Source organism: Dryas octopetala, chromosome 6, assembly GCF_963921425.1.
Source record: "Dryas octopetala chromosome 6, drDryOcto1.1, whole genome shotgun sequence".
Lineage (NCBI taxonomy): Eukaryota > Viridiplantae > Streptophyta > Magnoliopsida > Rosales > Rosaceae > Dryas > Dryas octopetala.
The window spans coordinates 9,476,866-9,504,028 of record NC_141371.1 but is presented as its reverse complement, the minus strand read 5'-3'; the positions used below and the strand labels follow the sequence as shown (position 1 = coordinate 9,504,028).

The 27,163-nt window shown below is 37.2% G+C and overlaps 3 protein-coding genes across 3 annotated transcripts; 2 read left to right on the top strand and 1 right to left on the bottom strand.

Moving 5' to 3' along the window:
* The first annotated feature begins 1,164 nt into the window (after nucleotides 1–1,164).
* Nucleotides 1,165–2,268, top strand: LOC147282160 (NDR1/HIN1-like protein 1). The gene has a single exon (XM_086249149.1). It carries the CDS (start codon nucleotides 1,292–1,294, stop codon nucleotides 1,922–1,924), a length of 633 nt encoding a protein of 210 aa, XP_086105275.1. The 5' UTR covers nucleotides 1,165–1,291; the 3' UTR covers nucleotides 1,925–2,268.
* Nucleotides 2,269–7,841: 5,573 nt separating this feature from the next.
* Nucleotides 7,842–8,797, top strand: YLS9 (Late embryogenesis abundant (LEA) hydroxyproline-rich glycoprotein family). The gene has a single exon (XM_086246999.1). It carries the CDS (start codon nucleotides 7,895–7,897, stop codon nucleotides 8,564–8,566), a length of 672 nt encoding a protein of 223 aa, XP_086103125.1. The 5' UTR covers nucleotides 7,842–7,894; the 3' UTR covers nucleotides 8,567–8,797.
* Nucleotides 8,798–15,112: 6,315 nt separating this feature from the next.
* LOC147282158 (uncharacterized) lies at nucleotides 15,113–15,959 on the bottom strand. Its single transcript, XM_086248950.1, has one exon. The coding sequence runs from the start codon at nucleotides 15,937–15,939 to the stop codon at nucleotides 15,355–15,357; it is 585 nt and encodes a 194-aa protein (XP_086105076.1). The 5' UTR covers nucleotides 15,940–15,959; the 3' UTR covers nucleotides 15,113–15,354.
* Between the last annotated feature and the right edge of the window lie 11,204 nt (nucleotides 15,960–27,163).

The window sequence follows — 27,163 nt, the reverse complement described above, 5'->3', positions numbered from 1 at the left end:
TATTAATTATGACAGGCTATATATATATATATATTGTATCTTGAAGCTAGAGCGTATTACTTGGATCTCGGGTTTTGTTATGAATAATAAGATCTTGCTTAGTTAGTTGAGCCTCTAAGTATAATAGACTTTAATATTGACTAGTTTAAGCGTAAAGAAAACTAATAATAAACTTCTTGTAAAATACCGGAAAAGTACATAAAATTTTGGAAAAGGATGGAGAAGAAATAAGAACCAACCGTTTATTACTTTATTGGAGACAAAAGGCGACCCTGTGGTTGAGCTTGACAAACAATTTAAGCTCAATTAATTTGCTGAATAAAGCCAAGCAAGAAAACGTACGATTGGTCTTAAGTTCTTAACCCATTTCACCATTTAAGGCAAAAAAAGAAGAAAACCCATTTCACCATGGGGATGGGCATGCTAGCTAGGCACCATACGTGTAGTAAATTAAAACCCATATTCAATCCAAGCTATTTAGATCTAATCATATATAATTAGTCAAATTTGAAGTAATTGATGATCCTTGTCAAGAGGCACATGATGACATGAGGTATGTGTGTAATTTACATAGTTTCACTAAATATTACTAGGCTTAGTGCTAAAATAGATGGGTCACCATTGCCACTACGTACCTTGCAATATTAATATAGAACCAAACAATTTAATATGTCAAGCAATATTTCCTACACAAGTAGAACACACCCCCCCCCCCCCCCCCCCCTCCCCTCCCTTTTCTAATTTGTTAAATAGTCATCGTCTGCTTTCAAAGTTTCAACTATGTTAAACCAGTGGATCCCATCCTCTACATGGTTTTACTGTTTGTTTTTTCTGACTGTTAAACTTAATATTGTGTATTATAAATCTACAAATGTCTGAGTAAAAAAGAAAAATGTAGCTCTAACACTTTTTGATACTGTGTGAATTGGATTTATTAATTAGTTTGGAGAATTTCTAAAGTTGACAAAAAGTAAACTTTATCGACATTTAAGGGTTAAAAAATTTGTCGGTATGAGTTGGAGTAACAAATAAAATTAGTGTGAGAAGAAAATAAAGTAGTTATTTTCCTCATAGTGAGTGAACTACACCTACCTTTACATATCTGCTTTCCACCATACATACATAATCATATAGTATCATCATCTTTCCTTAAAACCCATATATATCTCTATAATATAAACACACACACCCACAAGGCTTGCGAGAGGGTCAACTTTCAAAACTCTCTCTTTCTCACAAGCTCAGTGAATTGTCCTCCTCCTCCACCAGCACCACCACCACAACCGCCGCCATGTCGTCGAAAGACTGCGGGGAACACGGGCACAACAAGCGGCGGAGGAGGTTCAAGCGGTGCTGCGCGGGCCTCCTGATCTTCAACTTCTTCCTCCTGGTGACGATCCTGATCGTGTGGGCCATAATACAGCCCTCAAAACCCCGTTTCATCCTCCAAGACGTGACCGTTTACAACTTCAACAACACCGTCCCCAACGTCTTCTCCTCCAGCTTCCAGGTGACCATCTCCTCTCGCAACCCGAACGAGAAGCTCGGCATCTACTACGACAAGCTCGACGTCTACGCCACCTACCGCAGCCAGCAGATCACCTTCTCCACCCTCATCCCGCCGACCTATCAAGGCCACAAGGACGTCAACATCTGGTCTCCCTTTATTTACGGCACCAACGTCCCCATTGCGCCGTACAACTCCGCCGCTCTCGGCCAGGACCAGGCTTCCGGCTCCGTCCTCCTCCTCATCAAGATTGACGGCCGGGTCCGCTGGAAGGTCGGCACCTTCATCACTGGCAAGTACCATCTCTACGTCAGGTGTCCGGCTTTTATTACCTTGGGCGCCAAGACCACCGGAATTGTCGTTGGGAATAACGCCGTTAAGTACCAGCTCGTCCAGCGTTGCGGCGTCAGCGTATGATTTCTCATTTCATGGACTAGAATCATGGTATCATGGTGGGGACAATTATCAATTGCCGTTAATTATTGCTCTAACGCCGTTAGTTCCTTATTTCTTTTTCTGTTCATTTCGTTTTTTTTTTTTTGGGTTTAATTATTATTATTAGCTTCATCCATCTGTATTGTGTACTGGGTTTACATATACGTTATGGGTACTCTTTGAATTGTACATTTTGCTATAGAATAAATTATGGAGAAGATTATGAAAAGATACATGATGATGAGAGTTATAGCAAAATTGCAAGTCGGTGGGAATTGTATAATTATTATATGTGCAATAATATATCATGCATTTTGGGATCGATACATAGCAATTGGTATCAAAGTGGAGGTTGGGGTGTCATTTTCTTTCATTTTTCAAATGCCAAATAAACTTTGTATTGTTGCTTGCTCGTCGTTCACTCATTTTCTTTTTTATTGTGCTCTCTCTCTCTCTGCTCTTTTAATTAGTAATTTTTCTTTTATACAATTACTTAATAAATGATAAAGCTTCCTACACCTTAACCTTTGACTTTATTTTTTCCTCCATTAATTTACATGTAGTTGTAGGTATCGAGAGAAGCCTTTCCCATTAACTAAAATTCAACCTTTATCTTATTTAAATTAATAGGAAGATGCTATAGAATCGACTTTATTCACGGTTATAAAAAATTTGAATTTTATATATGAAAATAGAAGCACGAAAGAAAGCCCTATAAATAGCCAGGAACTAAGGGAAAGGAACAATATTAAATGATACATAATTAAATTAGTAGGGTTATTGAATGTGACAAAATGTTGCTTCTATATATGAGTGGCCCCCCTTAGCTAGAAATTAAGGTTGTGCGGCAATATGGGCATGGCCTTAATTCCTAAGGGTATAAATATATTGAAAAGTCCATGCCTTGCTATATCCTCTACCTAATGGATGTTGCATAGTAAGACATGCATTCCAGTAGATAAGTTGCGGTAGGCTGGGAATTGTTTGGAATTTGGATGTGTTTGGGGGTGGGTTTATCTTTCACGTGGTGCATGTAGTGGTGGTCCTTTTCAAACCATCCCCTACTCATCACATAGCCTCTACCTACTAATAATGGTGTGATGGAAAGGAACTTTCATTATGTTAAAAAAATTTCAGTGGTCCTTATCTTTCCTTTTAAGTTTTAACTTTACATGAAGTTTCCCACTGGCCACATGCTTAATGCATGTTAGAGTGTTGCATGTATGTGACATATTATTGAGCATGGATATATATGTAGAGTGCGTGTGAAGACTAAAGAGTGCCTAATATGTCAAACCTACCACATGATTGCATGCGTCAATGCCCTCCATGGGTCAAAGTACGTACACTAAATATATACATTGCATATAATTGACACGATTTTTTGTGGCATTTGGATCTATGCATACTACTTGACTGGAATGATCAATTAGGATTGGGAAGAGTTGCTCTATATAATTTAAAGCACAAAGTTATTTGGCTACATATATAGCAAAGATCTATTAAAGGATCTACAAGTTAATTTCGCTAGCTTTTTTTTTTGGTCGAATAATTTGGCTAGCTTCACTACAACAAAAATTAGCATATATAGTATTTGATAAACGCTATAAAAAGTCAAGGGTAGCGTTCACAAAATGCTATGTTAGTCGACGCTATAAATTTATTTTGTGATTTCATAGTGTTTTTGATACTAAATGTTCAAATATTAATTGAATACCGAAGGTATCAATGTTGGATACCATAGTTAGTAATATATGGTGGATATATAAGTTACGAATAGTGAATATCAAGGTAAGAATGATGAATATCAAATATACAAATGTTGGATACCGTAGTTACTAATGGTGGATACCAAAGATACGAAAGATCAATATGAATGCCGAATACCAAAGGTACAAATGATGAATACCAAAGATACAAATGTTAGAATTAATGTGATTCTAGCTGTGTAGTGAACCTTAATTCTAATCAAGTTGAGGATAATCATCATTTCTTTTGGTTGATTACAAGTTGTCAGCTGTTGTTAGATGGAGAAGATTTCTACTTATCATCTGCGTCATATATATGTATAGAAAAAAGAACAGGGTTGCTGAAAGGGGTGGCATCTATTGGGCTTAACAGGAATTTGAGTTGCATGTTGTTGAGGTTTAACATGTATTGCTCTTGTAGATATATCTTGTGTATGGGCCCAGATTGGTGCTAGCTAGTTGAATTTTTGTTTGGGCTTCGACCATAAAAGGAATCACATCTAAACTAACTAACCATTTGCACAAAGGGACGAGAGTCTTATTTGAAAGAGGGAGGCTATGCAAACCACCCTTTTGTGCTGAATTGACCACCCTAATAAATTTTTTTCAACTTTTTTCCTATTTTATCCTTTATTGCAAAAATATGATAAAATCACCCAGATTCATTCGGTGGTCATCTATCGAAATATCCACCAATGTTTGGCAGATAAGTGTTGAATAAATACAAATATTTCGGCAGATAACTGTTGAATGCCTTTTTCATTTTCATTCGGTAGTTATCCACCGAATAATCCACCAATGTTCAGCAGATAACTGTTGAATAATCATAAATATTTCGGTAGATAACTGTCGAATGACCCAACGAACAAAATTGAAATTTTTTTGTTTTAAGGGTAAAGTTAGAATTTTAAAATAGGGTGGTCAACTTAACAATTTAGGGTGGTCTGAATAGCATTGGCCTATCTATTATTGAAGGGAAATTCGGATAGGCCAAGTTGGGCCTGGCCTGGATCCATGGAGATGGATTTATCCCAAGAGTCCTTTTTTTGGTGCAACCCAAATTTGAAAGTCTAAAAGCTGGGCCACTTTTAATGACTATGGAAGGATTAAACTAAACGCATCAGGTCATTTAATCATGTGATCTTTTACAATTTGTGCACTAAACTATACTATCAGTCTATCAGAATACATGCAATAATTCTCTCTTACAGTTGGTCACATGTCATGATGTCAATCATATTGGACGTGGGCCACTTGGCGATTAAGAAGTGGACGAATCAATTACGAATGTTATCAAGATGGACTTGGCCATGCATTTATAATTTTATTGAGAGGGACTTTCATTTAAGTCTTTTAATTTTATAATATACTGAATAAATTTTTATGATTTTTAAAATTTTAACTAAAGTTTAATAATATTATAATTATTTTATATTACACAATATTGGTCTATTATTTTTTATTTTTTTACACATATCAAGTCCCGAGTAGTTGGTGGTCATTTTTTATTGTTTGACAGTGTATTTTTACTTTTTTGTCAAGTCTTGGTTTGTCTGCTTTATATTAGGTTTTAACTCTGAAATTTTAGGCGGAATATGCAGCCTCCACAAATTTCATTCTATACCCTAGGAAGGTATGAGGTTAACCCGTATCATATACTCTCAAAAAATAAAAAAATAATGACATATTTCTTTGATAAGGCAATAATCAAATAACTTTATTTAGAAAAAATAAGGATTTTATTTGAAAAAAAAAAAGAGTCATAAGATTTTTTTCCAAATAAGATGTTAGAAGGACTAAATTGTAATTTTTTCTTTTATTAATTGTCACATCTGTTTTTATCATAAACAAATGTCATATCTGTAAATCTTTCATAAATTCAACGGTGAAGATGGACTTTGTGTATGGCTTGGACCTAGCAAAGCTAGCATATCTATCCACACAAGTCAGGTTGCTTAACTCTTTTTGTTAATCCATACTTACAATTACATATTTTAGTTTTGTTTTTAGGTGATCAATGTAACAAAGGAAACTTCTTTCTTTTTTTGTTTGGTCTGGTAATGGATATGTGGCTTGGTAGCTTATTGGCCCGCATGGCCCTTCACGAATTTTATAAGCCTATATTTTTAATCTTTTGTGTTTTCCAAAGCCAGCCGCCGCATGCACATGGACGTTAGAGCCTTTTTTTTTTTTTTTTGGTTGTAGGGGTGAGATGCTTCTCTTTCATTTGAACTGTGAGTAAAGTCATGATAATTTTTGTCTTCTCTTGCTTATGTTTTTTTTATTGCACTTGGTGAGATATAGTATTTTCAATTGTCATTAGAATTTGATGTTGAGTGACTTAAACAAAAAGAATATTTTGTCAGAGTGTTGCGGTGGTGACGCTGATCAATTGAAAAGTAAATACCGACAGATTGGTAAGATAAAATTGTTTTAAAAAACTCAACTAACCTGATCGATCGGTGAGGAGCTTGTATTTCTTTTTAAAACTTTTTATTCTATTCTTGATATAGTTAATTACTTGAGGGTAGAAAATTATTTTTTTTAGAAGGTTTTGGGATTTAATATGAATTCAGCTCCAAATTTAAGAGGTAAACTTTAAACCTAAGAATTGAAGTGGGATGCTGATCAGGGGCGGATCTACAATGGGGTCAATGGGGTCACTTGACCCCATAAACCCAGAAATGCTAAGTTTAAGGAAAAATCTTGACCCCATGAATGAAGCTTGGGCATTGGTGGCAGCCATGGCTGGTAGGGGCAAGATTGCAGATTTGCAGGAAGAACCAGAACAGAGGAAGCAAGGAGCAGGGGCGACAGCCATGGCCATATTTGCAGGGAGCAGGGGCGACGGCCATGGCTGGTAGGGGCAAGATTGCAGATGCATTCAAACCAGACCTCCTGCGCACAATGACAAAAATGAAGAAACTCGATCACCCAGACTAGACCATCGCCCCAACTTGCCTGAACTGCTGAAGGCGACACGCCGACGCCCTTGCGCGCTTGTCGCCGTCGCCCGTCGCCCCCTGCTCCGCTGCTCGCTTAGTCACTCGCATCCGCCCATGCTGCCTCTACTCGCTGCCTCTTAATCTTGCCCCCACAAAAGTTGAATTCTGGATCCGCCACTGATGCTGATCGATGAGGAATAAATTTTTTTTTTTTTAGTTTTGCTTCGCCAATTGATCGACGCCTACTTCGCATGTTCTCTGCATCTTAAACTCCGCAACAACTTATGAAAGTACTCTAAGATATATAACAACAGGCTAAGACCCGATTTGTAATTGAAAGGACTTGAGAAAGTATCGTTTTCGAGTGTTCAGTGGCTATTTTCGAGTGTTCGGATTTTATTTTATACTCTAAGAAGGTATGAGGTGAACTCGTACTCTATATCTTTAAAAAATAAAAAAATAATGACATATTTCTTTAATAAGACAATGGATAAAGGGTTTTATTTAAAAAAATTAAGAGATTTAATTATTTAGAAAAAAAAGGGCATAAATTTTAAAAAAGTAAAAAATAAAAAAATGTTAGAATGACTAAACTGATATAAAAAAAAGATATAAAAGACAACTCCTCTGTAGCATAAATTTAACAGCTCAAAATCTCTTTAAAATTGTTACCTAGAATCCTAAACATTACTTACTCCTAGATCTACCTAGATTATATAGCAAATTAGCAATGAACATGCCATTTCAATGTGAAATACATCCCAAAAAGGAAGATGCCTTTCCCAGTTATAGTTATTGCCCCATATCCACCTCGGCTTAGATATGTAAAGCCATGAATACAGATCATTGTGAAATTGAAGCACGACATAAAAGAGGTAGCAAAGCAAAAGTCAAGTCAACAATGAATCAACATCGCAACGGGAAGCTACCACGAACTATCCTCCAACTTCACAAGCCACATATCCACACGCTGCCTGAATATAAAGACTTTATAATTCCCCACACACACTTCCAAAGCAACCGCGTTGATTTTTTAACCCACTCTCCCACGCGGCCTTGCCGTATTTCATTCCTTATTGTACAAAACAATCCGCACATCATTCCCATTCCCACTCCCACTCCAATTCCCATTCTCTCCACACCCTTATATATACAACACTTGACCTCCTTCACTTTTCATTCCTCTACTCCTCAATTAATCCATACTCATAAAATTGTGTTTTGGAGTGAACGCTCTCTCACATCTTGCACTTATAAGTATGTCAGAAAAAGCTCACTTGAACGGGGCCTATTACGGCCCCTCAATCCCCGCCTCGAAATCGTACCACCGGCCGGGGCGTGGCATTCCCGGCGGCTGCTGCTGCAGCTGCATCTTCGGCCTGGTGTTCAAGCTCATCCTAACCGCCGTGGTGTTCATGGGCCTGGCCTTCCTCGTCTTCTGGCTGATCGTGAAGCCCAACAAGGTCAAATTCCACGTCACCGACGCCACCCTCACCCAGTTCAACTTCTCCAACGACAACCTCAACTACAAGCTTGCCCTGAACCTCACCGTCCGCAACCCCAACAAGAAGATCGGCATCTACTACGACCGTATCGAGTTCCGGCCCCTGTACGAGGGGCAGCGGCTCACGTCAGTCACCCTCACGCCCTTCTACCAAGGCCACAAGACCACCACCGTCTTGAACCCGGTTTTCCAGGGCCAGCAACTGGTGGTCGGCTCCAACGTGCTTTCGGAGTTTAACCAGCAGAAGAGTACTGGGATCTACGAGATTGAGGTCAAGATCTATCTCAGGATTCGGTTCAAGTTCATGAGAATCAAGACCGGCAAGTTCAAGCCCAAGATTGAGTGCGACTTGAAGCTTCCTCTCACCCAGAATGGAAGCTCGGCTGGTACCTTTCAGACTACCAAGTGCGACATTGATTACTTCTAATCATCTTCATCATCATCTACGTACGGCGGAGAACACTTTTCATCTTCTTCTTCATTCAGTCTTTCATTATTACTTTTCTTCTTTTTTGTTGATTTCGGACTATTCTTTTGTTTTTTGTCTTTTTTTCGGGTTATTAGTATCATATATATATGCATACACATGATTATATATGAGATTCTTTTTTGTTTCCTTACGCATGTTAATAAATAAAATTATGATATTTAGTGGTTAGTCTTTTGCTGTGGATGATGATGGTTATGAATTTGATGTTTGGTACGTAATGCTTAATTTATTCAACGTTTCTTTTCTTTAGAAAAACGTTTTCTTTTGTTTTGAAAAAGATTAATTATCTGCCGCTAAAGTCTGCGGCTTGATTTTACAATTGTTTAACAATTCAATTGTCTAACGGGAGGAAACTTAAAATAATAGAGGACCAATTCAATTGGCAGGGGCAATGCCACATGCATTGGCCACTTGAGACTTGGGATTCGACCGTTACTTGCTGGGTCTTATACTGTAGGGCACTCAACTAGATCACCATGAGTAGCATACAAAAGGTTGTAAATTGACTTGATACAGTCAAGTTATTTAGTATTCGGCTTGTTCGAGCTCGGTTTATTTAAACAACATAAACAAACAAATTCAAACATAAAAAAAAAAAAACTCAAAATTGAGCATTGAACATAATCCTTGGAATTTAATTTGAGTTTGAACCACCCTCAAATTCGATAGGCTTTATTCAATTCGAATTAATACTAGCACACCTTGATACTTGACTTGGCTCGATCGGTCGAATCATCAACACCCAAAGCATGGACAAGTCAAGCTACCTTTCTCCTTGGCGAACTAAATGGCTATATATATGCATGTCACATGGGCTCATTTGGCATAATATAGATCGAAGATAGTACTTTTTGCTGTTTGTACCAAGAAAGATACTCCTAGCTGTTATACCAAAAAGAGATACTCCTTGCTGTCTTCCATTATTAAATTAACATTTTGATGTCTGATTGGACAATGGAATTAATTAGTTAATTTATAATATTTATAATGAAATGCATCACATGTGTTTTTCCTTTTTCCTTCTATTTTTTTTTTTTATCCCAACCCAAATTAATCAAAAATAATAAATTTATAGTAATATGAAATAATGAATTAAACAAAGTTTTGAATATTGAATCCTAAAAAGAACTTGACACTAAATGTCAAGATCTTCTGCAGACAATTATAAAGGGTTTTCCCATGCAGAGTCAACATAATGAACATGCATTTTCCCTTTCATCATGTTTTCAGAATATTATATTGTCTCCGGGAGTGACTAAATTCTAACTTCGCAAACGTGGTTTGGTGGCTAATTCGTTGGTTAATCAATGGCAGGTACCATGGGAAAAAAAAAAATTTGCATAGCAGTTGTCATTTGTGATTCTTTCAATGTTTCATATGGCAAAAAAATTGCATAGCAGTTGTCATTTGTGGGTCATTTGCCTCTATGTCACATTGTTAGGTTAAGAACCACCACAGTTGTTGAACAATTTTTTTTCTATATATTATGCAATTTTAAACTTCAATTTAATTGAATAAACAACATTAATCAGCGATTCAGCACTGGGAGACCAGAAAATATTAAAAATCTTTGTATCAATCATCACAAAGAAAAAAAGATTATGGGCTTGTTGAGTGCAAGCTTGCTCACGTTCACAGGGAACGAAGGTTTGCTGCTGATGGGCTTGCCAAGTTAAGTCACCTTTGGGCTTTGGTGTGCATAAGTTTGTAGTTTTTATGGACCAAAAATGTTAAACCTAACTCAATAGTTGAAGGCTAGGCCCAAATGCACAACCACGGATCAAAAGAGTACTATAAATGGTATTTGGAAACACTTAATCCTAATTCATCTAAATCTTTAACGCAGTTATTGGGTAGCTCAATTAGAAGGGATGTAGAATTGCCCAATCTATACCCAAATTCGATTACCCTCTCCCTAAATAAATAAAACATCACAGGTGAATAATAACCTTCACTGGACCAGCATGTGACACTTTCATGAAAGATTTGAATTCTCTGTTTGTCTTGTTTTTACTTAATTCAATCTAGGGTCAGTAATGGGCCGGGCCGGGCCAACCCAGCCCAAATTTTTCGGGTTCGGGCCTGGCTCAGGCTTGAATTATAGAAGCCCAATAGGGCTTTTGGGCCGGGCCGGGCTTGGGCTTTAATACACAAGCCCAAGGCCTGCTTATCAGGCTTTGGGTTGCAGGCTTGGAGGGCCAAACCGGGCTAAGCCCGAATGGGCGGCTCAAAATGGGCCAAAAGCCTATTTAGACACATATATATCTTCAAAAAAAAAATATAGGATTTTGGCTATGTTGTGATTTGAACATGAGAGCTCACATAACAAACTTTAACTCTCAACCAACTGAGCTGACTAGTTTATTTGTTAAGTTTGTGAATCATAACATATTTAATAGCTCTTTCGTTTGTTTACTTCAATAAATTATTAATATGCTTATTAAGTTATTATATAATACTATTATGTTAGTAATAGTGTAATACCATAAATAATAAACTTTTAAAATTATATACAACATAACAACTATAATAAAACATGAATGTACATATTTTTTATTATATATTTTATTACATATTTTTATAAACAAACGATGCAATTGTGTTGTCAACGATCCGAACCGTTCAAATTTTAGTTCCTCACTCAAAGATAATTCGTGCAAAAAATTAGCTCAATTGGAGATGTAAAAGTAACATAATGGTGGTCGAATTATTGAACGATCGTGGTTTTTCTAATGATGATCGTGGATAGATGAATTTCGATTTAGCCGATTTTTTGTATGGATGATCTTTGATTATAAACATAGAAAATGAACGGGTCAGATTGTTGAAATCACGTTGTGGTCTTCATAATTATAATTATGGAAATAACAAGGTTTCAACGGGAAAGATATTAGAATTATACTCTTCAAGTGTATTTATATGCAGAAGCTCACATATCGATCGTGTTTTCAACGATCCGAACCGTTCAAGTTTTACTTCATCACTCAAAAAGAATTTTTGCAAAAAATTAGCTTAATTGAAGATGTACAAGTGACGTAACGGTGGTCAAATTAATGAACGATCATGGTTTTTCTAATGATAATCGAATGGATAGATGAATTCCGATTTAACCGATTTTTTGTAAGGATGAACTTTGACTATGAAAATAGAAAATGAATGGCTCAGATCGTTGAATTAATGAATTGACGATCGTGGTTTAATAATTTTAATTATAGTTGTATTATAAAAGTTGTATATACACATATACATTTATGTTTTATTATAGTTGTAATGTTGTATATAATTTTAAAAGTTTATTACTTTATTATTTATGGTATTACATACTTTACACTATTATTATTTACTAACATTATAGTATTATATAATAACTTAATAAGCATATTAATAATTTATTAGAGTAAACAAACGAAAAACCTATTAAATATGTTATGGTTCTCAAATTGGGCTTTGGGCGGGCCTAAACGGGCCGGGCTTTGGGCAGCCCATGGGCTTCAAAGGGATGGCCCAAGCCCAACCCAAGAGACTTTTGGGCCGGGCCGAGCCGGCCTAAATTTCGGGCCAAATTGGGCTCCTGGCCTAATGGGCCGGGCGAGCTTCGGGTGGGCTACGGGCCTTGGCCTTTTTGGTGAGCCCTAATTCAATCATAATCATGTAATATAAATAAAAAATGAAAATAACTTACCTATCCCCCCTCGGATACCACTTGGCATCTCCCTTCTCTCTCTCTTTATCTCATTCTTCTCTCTTTCTCTATCTCTCTCTCTGTGACACCACATGTCCCTATCACATGGACATGTAAGTCTTCTCATCAAAAAAGTTAATGTAACTCTATTCACACACATAAAATGCAATGAATCAATCTCATCTTTTACTCCATATCATTGAATAATAAATATATAGCTAAAATTAAAAGTCAAGTTAGAATAAGTAGAGAAAAAACAACTAGAGATTCTGGATTCTTTAGTCTAAAGGTGTCAAACGGGCCGGTCCAGCCTTACTCGTTTAAATTGGGCCCATTGTATTTTCGTACCGTGCTCATGTTGACCTATATATATAGTTAAGACCTAGGCCCGGCACAGCTTGCAGACCATTCATGCTAGTACCGTGTTCCTGTCGTGCCTTAATCGGAGCAATCCCTGAGCTTTTTTTTATTTTTTATTTTTTTACAATGAGAAAACTAATCTTTTGATATTTTGTCTTCTTTGTAATTAAATAATGACATTTTTTGCTTGAAATTGAATATTCTTGTTGAAAAATTCTTTCAAAATGGAAAAAAATGTTAAACGAGTCATGCCTAATTTGGGCCCATTTAGTACTTGTGTTTGTGCCGTGCTAGCCCGTGTCGTGCTTATGTCATGTCGTGTCTGATGGGCTAAAAACTTCAGCTCGTCCCGGTCCGTTTACTTGTGTCATGACCGTGACATGACGTGCTCGTGCTACCTCGACCCATTTGATATCTCTACTTTAGTCAATTAAATTGACAGAAACATAATTTTGAACCTAATGCATTCTTGAATAAACTTCAAACTTATGATTCCTGAAATTTCACCTAAATGAATTAGGCTTGTAAAGTGGTGGTTCAGCCCTATGCATTCTCAACCAACACCTTGTTAGAACTTAGACCTTAGCTAAGTCTTTGAGCGTATGGCTGTATCATTAAATGGGGTTAGGGGTGGGCATTTTCCTCCAAACTGCCCAAAAACTTGAATCAGACCAGGTTGGGTGAGAGAAAAGAAAACGAGTAAACGGAGTAAAAATGAATAAACCGAAAATATGTGAAAGAAAGGTTATGGATTGAAGTTACAAACTAGCTCGACCATTTAATAATATACATATATATATTTTGATTATATATTATTATTATTCATATATTTTTTGTTATCTAAACAATACAAGTTGACCTTAGCCCTATCAATTATTCATTTTCTCTCATGTTGCACCACCGTCAAACCCATCTCCCCTCTTCCTCCACACCATCTCCACCTCCTCGTGGTCTCCTCCTCTCCTAGCTCGTAGTCTAATTCTCCTTGTGGTCTCTTACTCCTTATGGTCTTAATCTTCCCTTTTTCTTCAGCGACTGCTAGATCTGTGAGGCCCTATGAAATCCTTTGCATTTCCTCTCCACCCAGCACTAAGCACCAATTGCGATAAAATGTGGGCAGTGGTGGGTTTAATGACTAGGAAACCATTCCCTCCGTGAGCCAACGGGTTGAGTTCCAACCGGACTTAACCTGATAGATATCCAATGGGGTCATATGCAAAGACGTGTTAGTTTTTGACAGATTAGTGGACGTAGTTAGACGTCGCGTCCCACATTGTAATAAATTAAAAATTTAGATAGGCAATGTAAGGTCTGTTTGGGATTTTTGTTAGACAATCAAAAACTGTCTAGTTGACAATTTTAAGTCACTCAAAACAATTTTGGTGTTTGATAACCAAAAAAAAAAAAAATACTGTGCATCACTATTTTAGGTCACTCACTACAATTTTGAAAAGCAGCTATCCGCTTTTCAAAATTGTAGGGAGTGAAAGTTGTGGGCTCCATTAAAAATAATTTTTAGTTGCCTAATATATCAGTAATTTTTATACAAAATGAAAGAGAATTATTCCTTATTTTAGGCAATTTCAACATTATATCTATTTTAGTAACTATACACAACTACAATAATTTTATATTAATCAATATATTAATCAAACACCTTGATACTGTTATTTCACTCACAACACTTTTAAAAATATAATTTACTAAATACATAATTACTTTATTTTACAGATTTTATAGCTGTTTTACTTTACTATTTTCTCACGACAAGTCACAGTGCAATATGTTGTTGAGTGACCATTAATATGAGACCGGTCCAAAAGTCCGGTGGCATTGGTGTAGAAAACCCAAAATATAATTTAGGGATTAATACCATTTTACTCCCCCGACTATTACACTTGTATCAGTTTGCTCCCCAGACTTCTAATTTGGAAAATTAAGGACTCTGACTTTTTCAATTTTGCCAATTGAGGTTCTTTTGTCAATTTACACATTTTTTATCCAAATCTTTGAGGGCAAAATGGTCCCTTCCAATTAGATCTTATCATTTTTTTCTCATGTATCATTTTTCCTCTTTTATTTCTTGCTAAATTTTGCTTGATCATCTCGACATTTTAGATGAAAAATGTATAAATTGACGGAATAACCTTAATTGGTAAAATTGAAAAAGTCAGGGTTTTTAATTTTCCTAATTAGAAGTCTGGGGAGCAAACTGATACATGTGTAATAGTCTGGGGAGCAAAATGACATTAATCCCTATAATTTAAACAGTAATAAACATTGCGTGAGATGGTAAGTAGTGGGAAAATTACACGCATTGCATTTACTCTTACTCCAACGGCTAGTAAATAGTAATTCTTTAAATGCACAGTTTTGCTTTCCAACCATTAGCAATCAATGATCTACACAGTAAACACAGCTACACCTAGGAACACATTAATAAAGGCAATGAAGAAAATTAAAATTCCCAGAAAAGAAACAGAAAAAGAAAAGATATGTTAGAGACTTAGAGTCAGTCAATGACCCATCAATCACCATACTATGCTTTGCACCTGGCAATGACAAGATCCGACCCGGTTTCTTAACCCGTCAACCCAAGCACCGATGACAATGGACCAAACAAGATAAATGATCTTCTTAATTAATTTACAGTTAAAGTCCTCGGCCGGAAACCAAAAGCAGTTCATACGACGCCGTCAACTTCTAAGCAAACAAACGGTACTGCAACCTCACGACTGGGAGAAGGCGACGGAGTATAGTACGGCGGCGAAGCACACGGCGTCGAAAACGGCGTCGTCCCGTCGTCGACGTCCATCTCTACCATCACAGTGACAGCAGCAGTGACCCCATCACACTTTTTGAGGCTCGTGGTCGTCGTCTTTGGCTCTTTCTCCTCCGAGTCCAAACCCTCTCTCTCTTCCTCCTCGGCGATGGTGAACAGCTCCCTCGACAGTCCGTACAGTCCCTGCTGCCACTTAAGCAGTTCATCCATGTCCCCTTCATTGTTGGGTTGTTGAGGATGATGAGCTTCTTGGGGTTCGATGCGGGATTTGGTTTTCCAGCAGAAGAGGAAATTACGGAAAAGCCCATGAGAGGATGTGAGAGAATTACACTGTGACGGGTCTCCGGCGGGAACTGATTCGCCGTCGCATTCGGCGAGGCTTGTCCGGCGCCATAGAAGGTAGAAGAGCTGGGCTACGAGGGCTAAGAGAGTGACTGCAAACACTACTGTGAGTGCAGTCCCAAGCTTGCTAAGACCACCATTCATGTGTATATGAGTTCTGAAACTGTGTGAAATTGTGTAAAAGAGACTCTGGTTTGTTTTTTTTGTTATAAGTGGACGGGCGGTTCAACCGGCAACCCGTGGTTTACCGGGAACATGTGAAGGAGGGAAGGGGTTTGAGGATGGAGGGATGCGTGGTTTAGCAGGTTGCCGGTGGATGATGATATGGCATGGGATAAAAAAGGTTGATGAAAAAGGAGGGATGTACAGTGATGTTTTTTTCTTGGAAATGTGGGTGAATAAGAAGGTGTGGCTAAGATTGGAGGAAAGAAAATTAATTTTGTGATGGCGTGGAGGGGTGGTGATTTGGACTTGCATTTAAATTTGAATTAATTAGGCGGTTGAGGTGGCGGTTGGGGCTTCTCTGCGGTTTTGCAATTTGCTACTATTTATGGGTTTGGGCAAAGTTGCTTGCTACCTGACAATACATTATTCAGATGATTTTTGTTTTTAAATATTGACGAGTTTACTCTCATAATAATTTTATTAGTAGTTTTTGGGCTATTGATTTATTGAATTCGGCTGCATCACAAATAGAATTGTAGATGTTCTCGCATACACATGTAGGTGATAGAACATATGCTCGGAGTTGACTGTTGGAGTACCCAATGGCTCAAGGTTGAGTTTTGTATGTTTCATTTTGGTAGCTACATACGTTGAAGCTTAAAATGATACTGAGGAAAAAGCCCAAGGCTTTTGCCTAGTTCTAAAGTGAATTTCATCTGGTGCTACGCACCCACACACATATAGTAACATTGTAACTTGAGTTATGAAGAAGCAATATTATCTAAATAAAAGTACATCCATTCTAACAAAAACGAAGCATATATCATCTTATGACCCGTTGTATGCAAAGACTAGATTAAATTGTTGGGTTTTGTATGGGCCAATTACTCACTGTTTTTTGGTCTTGCTCTTCTCAAGCTAACGTCGTAATTACTGTAAGCCCATAATTGGGCCCACCTCCTGCCAATTCCAATGTCATTATTGATGGATGTATGGAATGGAGTAGAATTATGGGCATAAACAAGACTGCAATTATGGGCCAGCCGCAGCCTGAAATATTCTTCCGGGCTTGGGCTAGAGAAAATCCAGGCTTGTTTGGGCCTTGGACTTTGTTTGTTATCTCCTCTACCCTTTTAGGCTTCTTTAAAGAAATATTGTTCTTCTGATACTAAAAAAACTTGAATGATGGTCCAATGCTCATATAAAGATACATTTATGGCCTTCCAATTTTTAGCCGCAATAGGTGCATACAAAGCTTTTCTCACATTCAATCAACATTCGCGTATTGATCATGCGATTAATTATTGTGAGAGTATACACTCGTAGAGTTTCTCTAAGATTGTTAGGGTGTTATTTCCCCAGAAGTTTAAATATCTTATTGATTGACATGTGACTGCTGCCAAAGCAAGTCAAATGACTCCAATAAGAAGAAGAAAAAAAGCTTATCTCCTTGTCCTTGGATTTATTCCTTGTACATAAAATATTTCTAGAAGTATTGACTTAACACAAGAATACAATTTGTCTTATATTAATTAGAAGTCTTGCCTTGGAGATGTGACATCGGGCCTTAGGTTCATGGTTTTTCTAAATATACCGTTGTTCATCAGTGGAGACAGAAATTTTCTTAAACAAATTGCCTACTTCAATCTCTTTGAGGTATTTTTTCAAACGTATTGTTACTACTTTAAAGAAAATATAAATGGAAAATATAAATGAAGAAATTGAATTGTTGGCGCAAATTAATAAAGAAAATTTTGTTGCGCTGGAGTGATAGACCCACTCCCCCTATATTGATCCACCAATGCACATATGTATGACTTGTAAACTGTTTATTGTTGTAAAACCTAGTATAGAGTACTTCCATAACAATCAATATTAATTGGTTGCGTGCATATACACACGGTAGTATTTATTGCCTTGAAGTAAACCATAGAAGAGTAAAAAGGCCACGGAGACAAATCCTTGAACTTCTTTGTGTTTTACTACTCTTTTAGCTGATTCCATGTGAAATTCAATCCTTTCACAATTATTTTGGAAGAATACAAGGGTTTCTTTGTATGTTTCAGCTAATATTATTTTGTTTTTCAAATGAGAATCATGTACGTGCTAGCTATGTACACAAACAGTCTCACCCTATGTGATGCATGCATGTGTGTGTGTAACAGTGCGAGAACTATATGCTTTATGAAAACGACCCAACAATCATCAAAAGCATCATCAACGTCATATCTCCAAAATCTAATCATCACCCCACATTCTCTGCCTTGTTTATTCGCGTGTGCTTGGCATCTCTTTTTGACCAAGCCTTGTATCAAAGACCACCCCAACCCAAAGCACCCCACGAAAAATTAGACCAAAAAATAACAATATGTAACATGGCCATGGGCTCATTGTGGGAGTGGTACCCCCTCCTTTCTTCACCAAAACAGAAACAACAACAGCACATGAAAGTACCCCCTTCTCCCTTGGATCCCTCAATCTCATCACTTTCAAATGATAAATCCACAAAAGCACATAGAGAGAGAGAGAGAGAGAGAGAGAGAGAGAGAGAGAGAGAGAGAGAGAGAGAGAGAGAGATGATCAATTCAATGACTATATATGATGATGTGATGTAATTATTAATTATCTATGTATAGATTGTGAGGTCTTTTGGATCCGAGATTTCCCTTACTTTCATGCAAAAATATTCACTCATAAGAGAAAGAAAAGGAGGAAGGGAATAGAGGTGGCTTACTTCCTTTTTCTTAAAGTCTGCGAAAGGCCTCTCAAGCTGTGTGTGGAAACTTTGTCTCCATGCTTAGCCCCCCCTTGTCTTTTCTAGATGCCAACAACGGTCTTTCTCTTTTTGTGGGTCTCTCGATCTGGATCGATCAAATGTTAACAGTTTTTGGAGGGACCTTGCACCTTGTACCTTGTCTTTAATTTGCTGCTAGCTTGTTCAAAATCAACAACTTGGTATATATTCTGTTTGCAAGGAAAGGGGTGCAACAACAATACCATTGTTACAATAATATTGTCTGCTAAAAGACACTTCAAAAATTAAAGTTCCAAGTGGATGAAGGGTAAAAGAGATCCATAATTTTCTTTTTAATATATATAGAATCTGTTTCTAGAGGGCTAAACCGCACTATATAATATATATATATATATATCTATATCGTGGATTAATGACACCATATGATGGTGTGACACTTACACACAATTTTTTTTTTTTTTCAATTGATGGGACAATGCAAATTTTGTATGTGTTTTTAGATGCAGATTGATTAACACTTTTTTACTGCTTTGATTTTAGGTTTTAATTTTTGAGATTCGAAAGTCTAGAAGTTAAAATCTAAAAATAAGCTCTAAACGACAATTACACCTTAAAGTAAGCATCCCTTTCGAGAATAAATAAGAAATGAAAAAAATCGACAAATGTAAATTTTCAATCAATTCTAAGTTTCTAACAAGTAAAATCGCAAAAAGTTGTAACTGACCAAACGATTTGCCTCGAGTTAGATTGATTGGTGGGCTTATAATTTTTATATGGAACATGCTATTTCTTTTAATATTTTTTCCCTACTTATATGTTATTCATACATTAGACTTAAAAAAAAAAAAACCGAAGAAAAAAAAAAGATAAATCATGTCTAGCTAGTAATTTGATGACACGTAAATTGGGAAAAAAAATTGGATTAAGCATATGTGTTTGGTTAATCTCAGTAAAATTGAAGAATATTTGATGAAGAACTAGAACAATTATTTGAAGATAAAAACGCAAATGAAACAATTAACCCATATCTTGGGAAAGATAAATGATTAGAGTTCGAAAAAGTTATGTGGGCATTGATCTTATTGTGGTTATAAAAAGGTTTCACAAGTAAATGAAACATATAGGCTCTTAGACAGGAAAGGAAAAGAAATAAAAGGAGGATAAGAATAAAGCTTATTGGCTCTTAGCTTATTGGCTCCAACAAAGTTAAGAAGGGTGTGCCTTAATCAATATGTCTCTTATTCCATAAGGCTTATGATTGAAGTTTAGGCTCTTCGATGAAAAAAAGAAAAAAGAAGAAGTTTAGGCTGTCGGTAGGCCCTCTAGTGATGCACCGCTTTACAGTTTTGTGAGAATAAATTTGAACATCAATCATCATTCATCAATTTTATAAGTCTCAGTTTCTTTTTGAACTGAGAGTGTAAGGAGATGATTGGACACTCAAGCAGAGTATCCTTTGAGTTTGATAAAATAAATGTGAAAACTTAAAATCTTAGCTCACTTTAAACTTCGTAACTAAGATATTATGTAATCACAAAAAGAAAAAAAAACACTATGATATTAAGTTTTCAAAGACAAATTACAATATGCATACTGCATTATATGGATTCAAATTAAGTAACTTAAAATTTGTATCTTAAAGAAGAAAAATAGAAACTCGTCGATTTCCACACATTTCATAGAATTTAATGACATAGAATTTGGATGTGACATTTTGCTCGCAAATTAGGTTTTTATTTTTTTGGCCATTGCAAATTAGGCTTTTAAACCCAAGATTAAGGATGATAATTATCTTGGGCTCAGGCCCAAATACCTAAACCGAAGATAGCCAATCATCAAACAATTTGGGCTCAGGCAGCCAGGCCCTATACCTCACGTCCACTTTTCACTTTCAGTCTTTCATCATAAGCAGTGCATGCAACATGCAGGAACACGCACGGCTCAGAAATGAAAATGTAGAGGACTCTTTTTTTTCTCTTTATTATACGTAGTTAACCTCCAGGCTCCAGTAAGACTTAAATAAAAATATCACTAAATTAAATGAACATCATATAAAATTTCAACCCTTTTTTTTTTCGGTCCAATAATAGAATTCTTAAAAAAAAAATTAAAAAGAAAAATATTTAAACATATTTCAGTCGTCCCAATCAAAGCGTGAGCTTTTTACTCAGTGTCACAGTATAGCTCTTTCTGCTACCAAAGTTTAATTTCTGTTGCACTATATAAGGTGTCCATTGGCAGCTTTATACTTGCACAACTGACATATCTATCAGTGGGCGCATGACAGCCACAGCACCATATGCTGACGTTTTACCCACAAATTCTCCAAGATAGTAAATTGTAATTCCATTGAGAAGAATTTTCTTTTGGTAGATCTAAAACCTAAAAGTTAAAACTTAATTTAACTTAAACTTTCATTAATTTACACTCAAGACTTCACAAGTCAAAATTAATAAAGATCTCAATTACATACAAGAAATACAATACCAATACCAAAAAGATCAATAGAGAATCCAATTTCGTTGATAGAAACCTCCTCAAGTCCATCTAGAACGGAATCTATAATAGTTTGCAAGAATTGGAGAGAGTTTTAGAAATGAAAATATATTCTGTTGTATGTAGAATTACAGAACTGATCTGAAATGTACAGTACAAGACCTTTTATATGAAGGTCAAACACGAACAGACTTAACAGACTACAAAAGCTAACTAATAAGAATGTGACATCTGTCTAAGCTAAATTAATAAAACTAACTGATCCTAACACCCCCCCTCAGCTCGATAGTTGGGTCCAATCATCAAGCTGGAACAGAGATAAGAATGTTGAGGGAAACAGAGGCCTTTAGTAAAAATATCTGCAAGCTGTTCTGCAGAAGAAACAAACTGTAACTGAAGTGAGCCAGCCTTCACCTTCTCTCGAGTGAAATGAATGTCCACTTCAATGTGCTTAAGCTTAGAATTATGAATGGGATTGGATGCAAGAGCCAAGGCAGAAATATTATCACAGTGCAACACAGGTGTAGAAGGCAAAGAAAAGTGCAAATCTATAAATAGATTCCTAAGCCAAAAAATCTCAGACGTAGTATCTGCCATGCTCCTATATTCTGCCTCAGTTGAGGATCGTGAAACTGCATTTTGCTTCTTACTACACCAGGAAATAGGAGTACCATTAAGAAGAATTGCAAAACCTGTAGTAGACCTTCGATCATTAGGATCACCTGCCCAATCTGCATCACAATAAGCCTGCAATGTATTAGTTAACTGAGATGTGCCATATTTACCGCGCCTATATGTAATCCCATAATCAAGTGTGCCCTGGATGTATCTCAAAATTCGCTGGACTGCTGTGAGATGTTGATCAGTAGGGTGTTGCATAAATTGGCAGACACTATTGACCCCATAGGCAATGTCAGGCCTAGTGAATGTTAAATATTGTAAGCAACCGACCAGACTCCTATACAGAGAGATATCACTATCAGCCAAAGGAATACCTTCATCCTTTAATAATTTGACACCAGATTGACAAGGAGTAACTTGAGGATGACAACTATCCATTCCTGCCTTATGAATAATTTCTCTAGCATACTTCTGCTGTGACACAAATAAACCATCCTTGAAGTATTGAATCTGCAAACCCAGAAAATAGTGCAAATTTCCAAGGTCTTTCATATCAAACTCTTTTTGTAACTCATCCTTAACCAACTGTATAGTAAACTCATTATTCCCAGTGATAATAATATCATCAACATATAGAAGGAGATACACCCTAGATGTTCCTTCAATCCTGACAAACAAAGAGGGATCGGCATGAGATGAACTGAAGCCCAAAGAAGGTAGATGAGCTGTGAATCTATCATTCCAAGCTCGAGGAGCCTGTTTGAGGCCATACAAGGAATTTTCCAACTTACAAACATAAGTAGGATGAGTAGAATCCTCAAAACCACCTGGTTGTGACATATAGACTTCTTCCTTCAAAATACCATGCAAAAAGGCATTTTTAACATCTAACTGATGCAACTTCCATCCAAAATGAGCTGCTAACCCCAAAATAGTCCTAACTGTGGTATGTCTAACCACAGGACTAAAAGTCTCATCATAATCAACACCATGCTCTTGACTAAATCCTCTAGCAACTAATCTTGCCTTGTGTCTAGCCACTGAACCATCTGAGTTTTTCTTAATCTTGAAAATCTACTTACAGCTAACTACATTCTTGTTAGGAGGAAGAGGCACTAAAGTCCAAGTCTTTTGTGTCAACAATGCATCAAATTCATCCTGCATCGCTAACTTCCACTGTGGAATTTTCAGGGCACTCTTATAATTGGAAGGTTCTCGAAAAGAAAAATCAGAAGCATCTGAGGAAACTATGGATAAAAACCCTTTCTTTTTAACAATTCCTCTTTTCCCCCTTGTAAGCATACTATGGTCATTAATAATAGCATTACTCAAACCATGAATGGGATGTAAAAGATTAGCATCAGACTGAGAAAATTGAGCATCCTCTAAAACAACTGAAACACCATGTCCTGGCAGAGTACTAACAGACACAGCATTATCATTGTTCTCAACATGGATAACTGTATGAACATTATCATGAAGAACTGAATCAACAAGGGACTCTTGCCCATCCAACATTCTAGTAGACAGAGACTGACCTGAAGGAGTAGCAGTAGAACAAAGCTGATCTCGACCAGGTGAAACTGAAATATCTTCATGAGGACAGGGAGCAGCAGGAGAACCAGCAGTAACGGAATAAGTGGCAGGGACAGGTGCAGGCATAGTAGAAAGCGACTGAGCAGGAGGAATAGGTTGCTGAGATTGGAACATATCTGGACAGGAAAAAGAGATAGGAAATGGAACACCAGGATGAGGAAGATGCTGATTAACTTTCAAAGAATGGGAAGAAGGGCACACTGATGGTGGTGTTGCATATGGAAAGTGAGCTTCATCAAAGAGAACATGCCTGGATACTATATATTTCCTGGTATTAACATTATAGCAAATAAAACCCTTGTAACCTAAAGCAAAACCAAGAAACACACATCGAACAGTTTTGGCTTGGAGTTTGTTAGAATTGTAAGGTTTCATCAAGGGGTAACAGGCACAACCAAAAACCCTCAAGTGATCTAGAGATGGGATTTTATGAAACAATTTCTCAAAAGGAGATGACATATGTAGGGTAACGGAGGGCATCCTATTGATAAGATAAACAGCCATAGCACATGCATGATACCAAAGAGAATTTGGTAACGAAGCTGTTTGCATGAGAGTTACAGCTGTCTCTCGTAAATGCCTATTCTTCCTCTCTGAAACATCATTTTGTTCAGGTGTATAGGGGCAAGAGACCTGATGGACAATGCCTTTAGAATCTAAAAATGCCTTAAACTGAGAACTCATGTATTCCCCTCCACCATCAGTGCGCAAGAATTTTATAGAGGTAGAAAAATGATTAGAGACATAAGCACAAAATGATTGAAAGAAGGAAAACACCCCACTTTTATTACTTAGTGGAAACATCCACGTATATTTTGTACAATCATCTATGAACACGACAAAGTATCGGAATCCATCCAAGGACAGAAAAGGAGCTGGTCCCCAAACATCAGAGTGTACTAGTTCAAAAGGTTTAGTACTTCTAGTAGTAGACAACTGAAAAGGTAATTTGCAAAACTTTCCGGCCAAACAAGGTTCACACATGACACTAGTATTATCAGATGGACTGGGTAAACTACACTTATTTAACATAGCAGAAACAACTTCATTGGTAGGATGACCAAGTCGTTTGTGCCACAATGAGTGCTGGATGTGTTGACCAAGAAAAGCAGAAGGTGAGGGTGAGTTAGAAGAAACAGAAGCAGAGGAAAGGTGAAGTGGTAAGGGATAGAGACCATTCCTACTCAGCCCTTTGTAGAGGATTTTGCCCTGCACCTTGTCCTGAATACAACACATATATTCATCAAACTACATTAGACAGTTGTTATCCTTGCATAATTAATAGACTGAAAGTAAATGAGCAGCAAGATTGGGAATGTGCAATATGTCCTTTAAAGCAAGTGTACCATTTGAAGTAACAAGGGTACTATTACCAGTGTTGGAGATGTGCATTCCCTCACCATTGCCAATAGTAACAGAATCAGCAGCAGGATAAGTAGTGACACCAGTAAGATGTTGAATATCATTTGTCATGTGGTTGGTAGCCCCTGTGTCTGCAAGCCAATAGGAAGAAGGTGGAGTAGTAGATGCATACATAGCAGATGAAGTAGAGACAGATTGCTGCTGTGAACCAGGAAATCCAATGAGAAAGTAACACTTGGCAGCAGTGTGATTAGGTTTGCCACATAGTTGACATGCCATGAAATTTGAAGAAGCACCAGAACCATGCTGAAAATTACTCAAGGATCGGCATGTTGGAGCGCCATGACCAACCTTACCACAGAGTTGACATGTGAGGCCAGTGTAGCCACGATGCTGACTTGAAAAATTACCCTGAAAATTTCCTTGAGTCCCAAAATTGTGAACATTATGAGTAAAATTCCCTGTAGAAGAACCATTGTGATTGCCAGACTGAGGGTGAAAACTACCATGTCCACCATGAGAACCACGACCTCCATAGAATCGGCCACCATTATTGTACCTGCCCCTTCCTTGAGCATAAAAACTGGTCATGTTCCCAAGAGGCTGTGAAGGATAGCCATAAGGTGCATAAACAGGAGCAGGGACATTGAATACAGGTGGAATAGCAGGAGCTAAGTGAGAAGAAGATGCAGTAGCATGACAGAGAGTGAGAAGAAACAGAAGAATGTGGTGTGGAGACATTAGAGGCAGTTTGAGCCACCATAGCAGTAAGGGGAAGCAAGGAAGCAACCTTGGTTTCATTTTCAATATCAACTTCAGCAGCTTTAAGAAGAGTTTTTAATTCACTCATGGTGCAAGTAACGAACTGAGCCCTTATCACCGTTTTGATAGCAGCAAACTCAGAAGGTAAACCACGTAGGACTGTAACAACAACATCCTCATCGTCAAGAAACACACCAACAGTGGCAAGAGCATCTCGTGCAGCCTTGATCTTATCCATATAGACCTCAATAGAGTCTGACCCCTTTCGTAATTCCTGTAAATTTGACTTAAGTTGAAGAATATTCTGACGACAAGGGGCAGCAAATTTTTGTTTAAGATTAAACCACATTTCACTGGCATTCTTACTCCCAACAGCACAGGACATAGCTACAGGAGATAGAGTCTGACCAATCATATGCACAAGATTTTGATCTTGAATACCCCATTGAAGATAAGCAGGAGAAATCTCAGCAGTAAGACCCTCAGTTGGAGAAAGAACATACTTGGGTGGACAGGGAGTAGAGCCATCAACAAAACCATAGAGATTCTGACCACGCAGAAACGACTCCATGCGAAACAACCAGGTAGGATAATTTGTCTCATCAAGCAGAATTGAGGGAAGAAACACAGTAGAAATGGAAGAAGCAGCCATGATTATAGCTAGGGATTTAGAAAATTGGCAAGAATCGCAACAAGAACAGAACTAGAAGATCGATAAAGACTAATCGAAGAAGCGAACAACGAAATCGCAGAGAAATTGAACACCAATTACAGCAGAAAGAGAAACAAGAATGGTAATCGACACCAAATCGCATAGAAATTGAACACCAATTACAGACAAATCAAAGACGAAGTCGCAAAGAACCAACGTTGCTGAACGAATAACAGTAAAAGAATCAAAGAACCTGATCGCGACGAAATCGAAGCGCGACAAAACCAAGAAAACAAAGAACAAGCCCTAATCGCCTTGCTCTGATACCATAATAGTTTGCAAGAATTGGAGAGAGTTTTAGAAATGAAAATATATTCTGTTGTATGTAGAATTACAGAACTGATCTGAAATGTACAGTACAAGACCTTTTATATGAAGGTCAAACACGAACAGACTTAACAGACTACAAAAGCTAACTAATAAGAATGTGACATCTGTCTAAGCTAAATTAATAAAACTAACTGATCCTAACAATCTAGGCATTGAGAATTGGCATTTGGTGTACTTTTTGCACTAAAATTATTCAAATCAATTATATGATCCTCAAATTGGCCTACTCCTTGGTATATATAGGGAATGAACCCAAAATGCGCTCCATGTGTTTTTCAGTGGCATGTTACATATATAATCAATATTATCGAATTGGTCCCTTTCAATACTGCCTAACTGTGGAAACAAAACAAAAAACAAAAGTTGAACCATTTGTGCCGTACAAAAAGATGCATTGCACAGATCAAAGTTATAGCCCGGTAAGGAAGGGTTAAATGGCAGCCACAAGGAGTGAAAAAGAGAACAACTTTGTTTTTCAAAAGGGACACCCACTTTCTGCAATTAATTAGGGTTTATTTATTTATTTTATTAAAGATACTGCTTTATCTTGCTTCCTGCTTTTGAGGGAG

Excerpts from the sequence above, each read along its gene's own strand:
- LOC147282160 (XM_086249149.1), top strand. The coding sequence starts at position 1,292 with ATGTCGTCGAAAGACTGCGGGGAACACGGGCACAACAAGCGGCGGAGG.
- YLS9 (XM_086246999.1), top strand. The coding sequence starts at position 7,895 with ATGTCAGAAAAAGCTCACTTGAACGGGGCCTATTACGGCCCCTCAATC.
- LOC147282158 (XM_086248950.1), bottom strand. The coding sequence starts at position 15,939 with ATGAATGGTGGTCTTAGCAAGCTTGGGACTGCACTCACAGTAGTGTTT.